Genomic DNA, 13,122 nt, shown 5'->3' with positions numbered 1-13,122 from the left:
TTTTTTTTTTTTGGGGGGGGGGTTGGGTTTTTTGTTTTTTACTTTTCATATTTCCATGTTTTTATTTTTTTATTATTATGTTAATCACCATACATTACATCATTAGTTTTTGATGTAGTGTTCCATGATTCATTGTTTGCGTTTAACACCCAGTGCTCCATGCAGAACGTGCTGTTTATAAGCTCCTTAAGTCTGTGGTATTTTGTGGCAAAGGGCACAAAACAGCCCAAACAGACAAAGACAGGCACTAACTGCAGTGGTTCTTTCTCCTCTCTCTAGCAGAATGAAAATAATTCGTTTTTCCCCACTGCATTCTGTATTGACTGCTTTGGGCATCCAACATCAGTAAAACCCTCCAATTCCAAGCCAAGCCTATGCAGCTCTCAGTCACTTTTAATTCATTTTTAGTAAATTTAAAAATCAATCTTGGCTCTTTTCCTCCAAACTTAATCACTTCCTTTGTAGCACTCTGCAGCAATCCTGGTATAAGGTACCTCGGGAATCATGCAATACAATGCTGTGCCAATTGAAATCATGAAATATGAATATATTTTTATTGAAGTACTGATGTATTTCCAGACGCTATGCTAGGAGCTGGAAAGTCAAGAGGAAGTAAAACAGACATGGTGCCCTGCAGTCCCAAAGCTTATCATCCAGTGAGGTATGCAGACAACAGACAAGTGAATATGTTGTGATAAGGTAAAGTGGAATCCCCTGTCCTTTGTTCTCAAAAACAGGGATTAGCAAACTTCTTCTCTAAAGGGCCAAATATTAGATGCTTCAGACTTTACAAGATAAATGGTCTCAGTCACAACTGCCTAAAGGCCGCCATGCATAGTAAACAGATGAACCCGTGTGGCTGTGTTCCAATAAAACTTTATTTATAAAAATAGGGACACAGTTTGCTGACCTCTGCTCTAAGTGCTCATAACTTAAAATAACTGCTGCTTCACTTACTCGTGAATTCAAACTGGGGGGAGCAGGGAACAGGTCTTTCAGAGAGCCCTCTTTCTGGAAACATGCCATCGTGAATAAAAAAGTTGGAGCCTCCGAGTCACAACCATGCAGACCTAAGTCAAAACCCCAGCTCTGGGGCGCCTGGGTGGCTCAGACGGTTAAGCGTCTGCCTTCGGCTCAGGCCATGATCCCAGAGTCCTGGGATCGAGTCCCACATCGGGCTCCCTGCTCCTTGGGAGCCTGCCTCTCCCTCTGCCTCTCTCTCTCTCTCTGTCTCTTATGAATAAAGGAATAAAATCTTTAAAAAAAAAAAAAAAAAAAAAAAAAACAGCTCTGCCACAATTATTAGGTCTGGAGCATTAAGAAAATGATTTCATTTCTTTGAGATTTATTTTCTTCATCTGTAAAACGAGGACACCCTCATTCACTACGCACAGTCATTTCAGAGATAAAATGGAACAATGAACAGAGGGTCTAACAAATCCCCTGGCTCACGGGAGCTGCCCGGTGTAAGTCATCAGCAAACAAGGAAGCCAGGCCTGCGGTCAGCCAGATTATCAAAAAGGAATGGAAAACATGCAGGTGTCATCTCCAAGATTAACAGGCTAGTCGTGACTTTCCTCTCATTTCTGAAGCACAGGCCTTGACTTCTATTAAAGTTGTCTTGCTTTTCTTATTGTGTAAGTTAAGTTGTTTCTGGAGGCCTGTAAACAGATATCCAACTCAAGATGGCTTCCAACATTAGGAAATTTACTGTCCCACACAACATTAGGTCCAGAGGTAGGGCAGCTCTAGACGTGGTTAATTCAGAAGCTCGGTGACACTACCGAGGTACTGTCCATCTTTCTGAGCTGCCATCCTTGGTGTACTGGCTTTTGTCCTCAGACTTGTCCCCCTTCATAGTCACAAGGTCAGCGCCACAGCTCCAAACGTTTCACCAACAACCCAACACCATAAAATAAGTCTTCTCTTATGTCTCCATTCAAATAACAAGACATTTTCTCAGAAGGCCCTCCACAGACTTCTTCCTTCCCTTCGGTCAGAATTCCGTCTAGTGTCTATTCTGAAAACAGCTACTGGCAGGCTGATAATTATTATGGCTGGCCTGATCTGCTCTAGACTCACTCCCCCTGGAGCTAGCTTCAGGCCTGAAGCTCCTGGCGACCCACCATCTGAACAAAATCAATTCTATTAGCAAGAAAGAAGGCACAGAGCTGTTGGGTAAGGAATAACCAACTCCTGCTGTAATTATTCACGCAAACTTGCATAACTAGAAGAGAAAGTTACACAAACTGCAGGACCAGATTCTGGAAATGCAGACTCCCATCTCTCACTGCCATCAAATCGATCATGTGTATAGATAAATCCAGCCACTCGTCCAAGGAAGAGGAAACAGCTCCCCCGGACACAGCCAACTCTCGCCTTTGGGGCTCGAATCCCAAAGGAGACATACTGGATAACCTCATCCCAAGCCTCTCTGAGTCCTGCATACCCCACCTGTTGGCACCATCTATTCAAGGGGACCTCAGCTGGGGACGGACACCCACACCCGCAACAGTGCTTGACAGGACAAACCTGAGCTGGTGGCCTATTTGTAATCACGTCCGCACTACCAACATTTCATAACTCAAGGATGTTTGGGTCAAAACTCCCCAAGTCAAAAAACACATAAACCAACAAACAAACAAAACCTGACTTCTAAGCCAAAAACAAAGACAGACAAAACAAAACAAAACAAACAGACAAACAAGCCAACCTGGGAATGGGGGATGGATGCAGGCACTGGCTAAAAACCTCACAGAAGTGGAAGAAATCTGCCTGCAAGCTCCCTTTCCCAGGCTACAGTTTATCACAGAAGGAACACCGGGCACCTGATTTATGGACAAGCCAGGCAAAGGCGGCAACGCAGCAAGAGGAAAAGACGGGCACTGGGCGCCTTCAAGGGACCATGCTCAGCTTTGGAGGATGAATCCAGATCAGACCACCTCTCCCAAAAAAAAAACCGAAAAAGCTAGGCAGTTATTCAAACAGTTATTAAAACAAAACCGAGGACTTGGGAGCACTACAAAGGCAGGGAACAAAGAACCCAGACCCCCAAGAGAAGGCAAGTCCACAGACAGGAGCCCTATATTCAGAGCCTTACTTGGCCCTTGGGGCTTCTTCCAGCTACAGAGGTTCTCTGAGGAGAAGTTAAGCAGGGCTTTCAGAATTCCCATAAAGTCTGAAAGGGAAAAAATTCAAGCTCAGAACCAGTGGAGGAGCACAGAAACTGGTCAACAGGTCAGGGATCCAGGATGCACTGGATTGAACAGTGTCCCCTGAAAATTCATGTCCCTCTGAAACCACAGAATGTGACTTTATTTGAAAAAGCTCTTTGCAGATATAATTAGTTAAGTTGAGGTAATACTGGAGGAGGGTGGGCCAAAATCCAGTAAGGCTGTTGTTCTTCTGAAGAGAGGACACAGAGTCAGAGGCCCAGAGGGAAGAGGCTGTGGGAAGACAGAGGCCCAGACTGGAGTGAAGCCGCCATAAGCAAGGGGCGCCAAGGACGGCTGACAACCACCGGAAGCTGGGAATGCATTCTCCCTCAGAGCCTCCAGAAGGAGTCAGTTCTGCCAACACCTAGATTTTGGACTCCTGGCCTCTAGAAATGTGAGAGAAAAAATTTCTCCCTGTTGTTTTAAGCCACCCAGGGTGTGCAAATTTGTTATGGCAGCTCTAGGAAATGAATACACGTTGGAAACCCCAAGTAACTATGTCCTAGCAAGAAGGCAAAAGCAGAAATACATCAGCCCTTGCAAATGCTAAAGCCCAGGCATGACATGCTCAATCCTTGATGGGAGTAAATTGAACTTCCTCTATCCTACTTGCCTGAGCAGCAAGAGTGACTCCCCTCTGAAGAAAGATAAATCATCACAAGTTTCACCCAACTCTTCATACATAACACTCAGTAGAAACTACCAAGCACGTGCCAAAGACAAGGATGGATTCAAAATCAAGACAAAAACAAAAACAAAACAAAACAAAACAAAACAAAAACAAGGGACTTCTGGCTATAGCCAAGTAGGAAGCTAACAAATCCTCTCCCCAGAAAGCAACTATAAAACTGGACAAAAATGACAACGATTTCCACACTCTGGAAACTGACTTCAAAGGCTTATCATCTGAGAGGTGTTTATGCGTGAAAACTGCTAAATTTCAGACACGAACAACATGAATAACAACAGCGGGACAATAAATGACAACACCACGCGTCTCAACTGTCAAGGGCAAGAGGGAGAAGAGCAGAGTGTGGAGAACCAGAGCACTGGGCCCCCCTACAGATGGCAGGGGGCGTGGGCTCCAACCACAGCAGTGAAAGTGGGCCCAGAGCCACAGAGCCTCAAGGTGAAACAAAGCTAAAAATCCGTATTTTAAAAAAAAAAAAAAAAAAATCCGTATTTCAACATGAAATATCTTAATTTATAAATGTGGATGACTTTTTAAGAACATTTTTTTAAGTACACCATACAAGGGTTACCAGTTTCCAGACTTAGCCCTGCGTGCAACCTAACCCCCGATGACCAACTGCAGTCCTGCCCCCACGGACTCAGTATTATCTACTGTAGCGTGATTTTCAACACTCTCATTCTGCTCAGTCATTACTTTAAATTCAGCTCTTCTGTCTTCAAAAGGTAATACCTCCCATCTGTAAACAGAGCTACTGCAACAGCCCTGTAGATTAATTCACCGTTACTTACTGTCTCCTGTCCCTTCCAATTCAGCTAATTGAGCAAGAGTGGTCTACAGAGCAGTAGCAATGGGCATCGGGCCACTGCCGGAGGAGGGGGGCGCAGAGCAGAGCCAGGAATTTGACATCAGTCTCACCTGGGCTGGAATCCTCAGCTCTGCCGTTTACTAGTTATGGGAACTTGAACAACTTATTTGGGCCTCAGTGGCATCATCCAAACAATAAGCACATCATCACCCAGCGTGGACAGTCGCTGCCATGTTTAAGATTTTATTTATTTATTTGAGAGAGAGAGAGCATGAGCAGAAGAGGGGCAGAGGGAGAGGGAGAAGCAGACTCCCCGCTGAGCAGGGAGCCAAACGTGAGGCTCAATCCCAGGACCCTGAGATCATGACCTGAGCCAAAGGCAGACGCTTACCCGACGGAGCCACCCACGTGCTCCAGTTGCTGCCATGTTATCAAGCACAAGCTCCAGGAGCTCTGTACCGAGGCCTGGGCTCTGCAGGTGCTTCCTCCTGGAGCCCCCAGCACAACACTGTGAGGCCGGTCCTGTGCGTGGCCTTATTTTACACCTGAGGAAACGGAAGCTCAGAGAGGGGATGTCCCGGATGGTGTATTTTTTTTAAATTTGTTATTGTTATGTTAATCACCATACATTACATCATTAGTTTTTGATGTAGTGTTCCATGATTCATTGTTTGTGTATAACACCCAGTCCTCCATGCAGTACGTGCCCTCTTTAATACCCATCACCAGGCTAACCCATCCTCCCACCCCCCTCCCCTCTAGAACCCTCAGTTTGTTTTCCAGAGTCCATCGTCTCTCATGGTTTGTCTCCCCCTCCAAATCCCCCCCTTCATTCTTCCCCTCCTGCTATCTTTTTTTTTTTTCTTAACATATTGTATTATTTGTTTCAGAGGTACAGGTCTGTGATTCAACTGTCTTGCACAATTCACAGCGCTCACCATAGCACATAACCTCCCCAATGTCTATCACCCAGCCACCCCATCCCTCCCACCCATCCCCACTCCAGCAACCCTCAGTTTGTTTCCTGAGATTAAGAATTCCTCATATCAGTGAGGTCATATGATACATGTCTTTCTCTGATTGACTTATTTCGCTCAGCACAATACCCGGAGGGTATTTCAACCCAGTCGCCCGACTCTAGGGCCTGGTATCAAGTGCTAAGCCACAGAAAGGGCCCAGGCCAGCAGCCAGCAGGACGAGGAAGCACAGGGATGCTCATTTCCATGCAGGCCTCCTCTTTAGATTTCATTTTCTCCATTCTGCCTGCCACGGTCATTCCGATGGCTTCGAGAGCAACCAAGCAGCCAAAGATCCGATCTTTCCCGACTCCTAGCAGTTGAAAACCCACATGTGCCCCTCCCCATATGAGGTTTTTATTCAAACATCAACAGTGGGAAAGAGATTTTAATTAGCCACGGACCATCCGGCACCAATGATTGGTTAACTGCACCGCAGGCAAGATTGACAGAGCCCTCAGCAGCCCCTGGAGAGCTAAGCTGGTCTGGCTTTCCCCTGCTTCGTATTAGCAAGGAGACCGCCCAGAACCTCCTCCGCAGCAGAAAACAAAGCAGAGACTGCGTGCCGGTCAGTCTCTCTTCAGGATGCAGGTGCAGAAATCGAGCTAAGAGCCAGTGAAGGGGCAAGAATGGGAACTCAGGCGGTGCCTCACAGACGTGCTGGTGCTCCTCGGATTACCAGGCCCAAGTGACAAAAAGACAAGAATTCTAATCCAGATGGGAACAGAAAGAGCCATTCTGCATGGCCAAGGCTCAGAGTCCCAAGTGAGGATGAGAGGGAGGAAATGGTTACAAGTTTAAAGGGTGTTGGGGGAGAACCTGGGTGGCTCAGTTGGTTAAGTGCCTGCCTTTGGCTCAAGTCATGATCCCAAGGTCCTGGGATCGAGTCCCGAGTCGGGTTCCCTGCTGGGCAGAGTGTCTGCTTCTCCCTCTGCCTGCCGCTCCCCCTGCTTGTGCACACGCGCTCTCTCTGACAAATAAAGTCTTTTAAAAATAAATAAATAAATAAAAATGAAGGGTGTTAGGAAGAGGAGGGTAACTGGTTAAATGTTTATTAGGTTCTATGAACCAAAGCAACTGATTCTCACTGAATCCTCCGGACAACCCCCCAGGCAGACGAGAAGATGGCCCTCACAGGTGAAAACAACTAAGGTTCAGAGGGGCGCTTCCCCAGAGTCATTCCAGACTGACACTCACCGCCTGACTCCAAAGCCAAGGCTGCCTCTGCCATGTCAGCAGCTGCCCTCACAGCATGGAAGCCAACCCAGAGCCTAGTGGTCTACTCCACACCCGTTTCTCTCAGGTAGCTGCTGCAGAGCCAGGGAATATGGAAACAGGAAGAAATACAAGGGCCCATCACATCAAGGATGTGGGCAAAGTTACATCCTCGAGCAGCTCATCAACCAGCCCACAGCACTGAGCCACCCCCATGCAGAGGCCAGGAGACACCGCCGAGACCACAGAGGCCGACAGCCCAGGTGACCGAGGCAGTAGGCAGTGGTTTCCACAGGGACTGAGGCCCTGCAAGGCGGCTCCTCTTTGACCCGGCCCTCTATGTCCCTGACTTTTAAGGAAGGGACCAGGAGCACAGAAGAAAAATCAAAAAGTGACAGGAATCCCTCTTGCAGCTGTCCCCTGACCTCAACGGGAACCCCATTCACTTACAAAAATGGACAACTGGTGAGATGAACGACAGCAAGTGAAGATTCGTTGAAGGGCTAAGAGCAAAAGGAAGGGAGATGCACAACACGAGGGAGCAGGGGAGGCAAAGGGCATGTTTGGCAGAGAATTCCCAACAGACACCTCCGCCAGACACAGCGAGGGCGGACGGTCAGCTGGGAAAGAGGGGCACCAGCAGGGACACGGAGGTCATCACAGTAATGAGATTCGGGAATTCGAGGCAGCCACAAGCAGGGTCGGAAAGAAGCTGCTCTTTAAAATGCTGGGGAAGAGGGGCGCCTGGGGGGCTCAGTCAGTTACGCATCTGACTCTTGGTTTTGGCTCAGGTTATGATCTCAGGGTCATGAGATGGAGCCCCACGTCGGGCTCTGCACTGGGCATGGAGCCTGCTTGAGATTCTTTCTCCCTCTCTCTCTGCCCTTCTCCCCCCAACCCCACCCCCTGCTCACACCCTCACTCTCTCCGAAAAATAAAAATGTTGGGGAAGAAGGACATAGAATGTTTTTTGTACAACATGATACACTTTTAGGTCCAGATCCAAAGCAAATCACTTTAAACAGTTTCCTCATCTGTACAGTGGAGAAAATAAAGGTCCCTACTACTCACAAGGCTGTCATGAAAACTGAATGAGTTAATTTATATGAAAGACTAATGAAGTTCCAGCCTTGTGCAAAGTGCTCCTGCGTGTTAGTAGTGATTGTTAGCGTTATCCCTGTCATCCAGACACACAGGAGCACGGCACACTACTTGGACAGGATTAAAATGCATGGTAGCAGAGCTGGAAGCTCAGAGACCTACTGATTCTGTTGTTTCTGTTGCTGGTGTTGAAGACAGATTTAATTATGAAATGTCATGCTATCCCCATGCACAAAACTAAAACACATCATCCATCTCCCAGCAATTGCCACGGCACCTGGTGACTTAAGTCCCTTGGCTGCAGGACCCTGAGCCCCCAGAGATTGCAACATGTGGCTCTGAGGATTCTGCAAAGAACAACACCATTACTGACTACAGGGAAGACATCCTCACATGTGGATTTCTGCACCATCAGGCTGCCCCCATCCCAGTCCCACACAATGCCTGCCTTGCCCGCTATTAAAAAATAAATAAAAAGTTTTTAGAAAAGACTACATCTTCTACACTGCATCAGGCCAAGCAGTACCTGTTTCGGTTTTGCTGGCGAAGCCTGCTGCCTGTTTGATCGCGGCCGCAGTTAGCGCTAATCCCCGGCTCCTCTTCAGGCCATGCTGCAGGACAGCCTCAAACTGGGCACACAGACAGGTTACCCTGCAAAAGAACCAGTGATTCATCAGTCCACCTGTGCAGGAAGAGAGACAACCAGGTCAGCCCCAGCCCCTCCGGAAAGGGGGTGAGTCACTAGCTCTAAACCTCAGGGGAGATACACACCTGACACCTGGATTTATGGGCAGGTAATTGACATGCAATTGACTTGGGCCCCTCAGCACACCTCTCTCCATTTGCCTCACATACCTCCAGGAAGCCCCCCACAGTCTAGCCATATTCATCAGCCTCTTGAAGACACAGGAACAATTCACAAGAAAGGAGGGAAAATGGAATTGGTGCCAGCCAGCAGAGGAGAAAAAAATAAAAGCCAATTTAAAAACAAATCAGTCTGGCATGGGGAGGGGTGGGCTAATTGTAATCAATTCACAAAGTCCAACTCTAATTCATATCACTTGTAGTTTAAGGAACTAGATTATCTTTCAAGAGATTGAATGCACCAGACTGCCAAATTGGAAATATTGTATAATTTCATGGCCTGTTACATACACTAAAAAAAATAATATGAATTCTGATTCTTGTTCTTTATTTTGTTGTAAGGGATTGTATTGTGAAGTCAGATCCAGACTTGATGGAATGAATTTTTAATTAAGTTACTACTGTGGATTCAATTAAATTTATTTCTCAATAACCAAAGAAATCACGAACATATTGGTAAAGAGATGAAGTCAGAGCTACTACCTTCTATTCTTTTTTTTTTTATGTTAAGTTAGCCACCATACAGTTCACCATTAGTTTTTGATGTAGCGTTCAATGATTCATTAGTTGCGTGTAACACCCAGCGCTCATTACAACACGTGCCCTCCTTAATACCCATCACCCAATACTACCTTCTGTTCTTTACAGTCTTCCCAGGGCTCCTGGGCACCTAGGCCCATTGAGTCTGTGGACTTTAAGGCCCTTCTATTCGCTCATGCAACCTATGTTAAACCCTTGGGGCACCCTGTTATGCAACCGCATAGCACCATGAACTCCTATGTAATACATACCAGTTATAATATTAAAAACTCCATGAGGCCCTCTCATTTTTACTGTGAACCTAAAACTGTTATAGAAAGAGTCTTAAGGAAAAGTTAACCAAAAAATTCCATGAGATTGGAGCGCCTGTGTTGCTCAGTTGATTAAGCGTCCAACTCTTGATTTCAGCTCAGGTCATGACCTCAGGGTCCTGAGCTCAAGCCCCACATCAGACTCCATGCTGAGTGTGGAATCTGCTGAAGATTCTCTCCCTCTCCCTCTGGCCCTCCCACCCTACTCATGCTAGCACTCTCCCATCCCCCTCCCCTTAAAAAATAATAATAAATCCTGAACTCCTCCTATGTACCAGGCACTACTGACCTAGGCTCTGAGGATACAAAGATAGCACAGTCTCTGCCTCACCACAACTGCACAGTTTTAGCAGAGGGAGATACACAAAGACGCTAACCAGACCATTTCAATTGATGGGAACTCTGAAGAAAGTAAAACCAGATGAGGTGGTAGGTGAAGAAACAGCAGGAACAGGTTTAGATTCTGGGGCCTGAATGGAGGTTAACCTTAGAGTTATGACCAGGATGTGACAGACACAGCAGACTAGGCAGAGGGACCCAGTGCAAAGGCCCTGAGGCCGTCACCATCTGGCTCAACCTTGCCTAACTTCAGGCATTTCCGGTTCCACTCACTTCCACACCTGCAGTAATAATACTCCAAGGGCTTATTGCTCTGCGGGCAGTAAAATATTTTCATACCCATTATTTCTTTAGCTCCTCCCATCAACATTACTATATACAGGTGAGGCAGGTATTATCTCCATTTTACACCTAAAGAAACAGGCTAAAGACATTTAAGAGACAGTACATGAGTACATAATAAGCAGCATTATAAGACTACATAATTAACAACATCTGTACTCCAGCCCTACCTAATCCCAAACTGATCCAAAGTAGATTCCAGATACACCCCATACCAAGGCAAACATGCTTACTGAGACAAATGTCCTCTCTCTCCTATACCCCCCCTTTACTCAAGTCATCCGTCTACACCAGAAAACCCTAACACGGTGTCAGTAAATACACAGCACTTGCACATTTACTCTCCATTCTGTGCTCATGACAGACATCACTAATCCATCCCAGCATTCTAGGTAACCACTGTCAAAGATCAAAGCTGGCCCTCCACAGGAAGGAAGCCTAATTAGCCCACACCTAACACCTGTCCTCAACAACACTCTTTGGTTTCCAGCTCCCACTTTGGCTCCCCTGCACCTAGCTCAGTGTCTGGTACACGGTGTATGCTCCATAATTGCTTTTTCAGTGGATAGGGGAGTAATTAATCTTGAGCCATGAGTCCCAGAATACTCCCCCCCACATTGAAACAACCCTCTTTCCAAGGCAGATGTCACTCTTGAATATGACATGTGTATATGCTAGTCTCTCTACAAATCCATGCAAGCCCACATTTCTGGGCTTCCTGAAAACTGGGACACCTAACAAAACCATCTAAATTCCAGGAACCAAAACAGGAATGGCAAAATGGAGCCCAACCAAAGCCCTATCTCAGGGCAAAAAAACAAAAACCCCGGGCTGTGTTTAGAGTCTCCATAATAAACCACAACCTGGAGGCACCTGGGTGGTTCAGTCAGTTAAGCGTCTGCCTTCGGCTCAGGTCGTGGTCCCAAGGTCCTGGGATCGAGTCCCGCATCGGGCTCCCTGCTCAATGGAGAATCTGCTTCTCCCTCTCCCTCTTCTCCTCCTCCCTGCTCGTGCTCTCTCTCTCTCTCTTTCAAATAAATAAATAAAATCTGTTTTAAAAATAATAAAAACAAAAATACTTTTAAAAAATAAAGCACATCCTGTATCTTTAAACAAATCATCTGCAAATATAATAATTGAATCAACAATCTCTGTTTACTTGGCTCTCTAATGCACAAGTCAGGGGCTGCCCTGCCAACTCTAGATAATATCTAGCCCCTAAAGGGAATGGAATGCAGGTGAACAGCACAAAACCAGTCCCCAAGGTTTGGGTTACATCATCAGTATTACCTTCTAGATACAGACAGGTCACAACCAACCTAACACAGCAGAAAACCCAGGGGGAGTACTAATCCTATAATTAATTCATAATGATGACTACCTTGCCAAAGGCCATGCTATTTATCACCCTTCCCATGTCCCCTTTTCACTTCCCCGATGGACCTGAGCTTATACCTACTGGTCATTCAAGACTTAGCTCAAGGGTCCCCTCCACCAGGAAGCCTGCCTGAGTGCTTCCTCATTCTCAACTTCTTTCTACTGCAGCCCTTGACCAACCTCTCTGTTAATGATCTGCTTTAGAGATGCCTCCTCATGCTGACCTGAGCTCCCACACAACAGGGATTGTACCTCATTCATCTTCGTTGTCCCAGCACCTAGCACAATGCCTGGCTACTGTGGTAAAGATGACCAAAACAGTCCCTCCCCTGGGGGCATTCAGAATACAGGCTGGATGGACATTCAGGAGAGAGATGCATCTCAGAAGATCTCATGTAATCTGTAATCCGAACCCAGGTCAGTCAGGACTAGTGAATCAAGCAGAACACACTTGTGTAACCCTAGGCACACTGTAGGCACTGATTTATAACCTTGTCACCCGAAGGTTTCCGTTTCTTCTCATCTCTACTCACTTATATGATCATTCCTGCAAAATGAAAGGAGCACTTGTGCTAGTAGGGCTCTTTATTTCCTCATCTCGGTCTCTCCTATTTCCCAGAATGCTCTCTGCGAGATGCATTCGGGCATCGCCGTGGTGGGTCAGCTACCTCCGTGGCACTTCATCACAGCTAACTTCTACCGTGAGTCAATGAACTGGGCATGTTTGTAATTAAGTAGGGGAACGTAACAGCGAATGTTTTCATTTATTTTTTAAAGCACCAGTCAAGGGACGCCTGGGTGGCTCAGTCGGTGAAAGATCTGCCTTCAGCTCAGGTCATGATCCAGGGTCCTGGGATCGAGCCCCGCATTGGGCTCCTCACTTAGTGGGGAGCCTGCTTCTCCCTCTGCCTGCCACTCCCCCTGCTTGTGCTCTCTCTGGCAAATAAATAAATAAAATCCTTTTTTAAAAAGTTTTCAAATAAGTAAATAAAAGCATCAGCCAAGAAAATCACTTTAAGTTTTTATGCATACAACTGTTGACCAGATGAATGGATAAATAAAATGTGGTATCTCAAGACAATGGAATACTACTCAGCAATACCAAGAACGGAAGTACTGACAACACACTATGACAGAGATGAGCCTTGAAAATATTATGCTAACGGAAAGAAGTCAGACCCAAAAAGCCACATGTTGTAGGATTCCACGAAATGTTGAGAAAAGGTAAATATTTAGAAACCAAAAGTCAATTAGTGGTTGCCTAAGGCTGGAATTGGGATTAATTGTAAATTGGAACAATAGA

The 13,122-nt window shown here is 46.2% G+C and overlaps 1 protein-coding gene across 1 annotated transcript in view; it reads right to left on the bottom strand.

Moving 5' to 3' along the window:
• The window catches only part of SNX29 (sorting nexin 29), a 497,051-nt gene that overhangs the window by 462,097 nt on the left and 21,832 nt on the right, over positions 1–13,122 (bottom strand). The window contains exon 3 of the mRNA XM_035022295.1: positions 8,573–8,697. Coding sequence (XP_034878186.1) covers positions 8,573–8,697 — 125 coding nt within the window. The remainder of the gene's footprint in view (positions 1–8,572; positions 8,698–13,122) is intronic.

Source organism: Mirounga leonina, unplaced genomic scaffold (assembly GCF_011800145.1).
Source record: "Mirounga leonina isolate KUSES-001 unplaced genomic scaffold, KU_Mleo_1.0 Mir_175, whole genome shotgun sequence".
Classification (NCBI taxonomy): Eukaryota; Metazoa; Chordata; class Mammalia; order Carnivora; family Phocidae; genus Mirounga; species Mirounga leonina.
The sequence above is the reverse complement of the archived record's forward strand: the minus strand, read 5'-3'. Positions and strand labels throughout refer to the sequence as shown.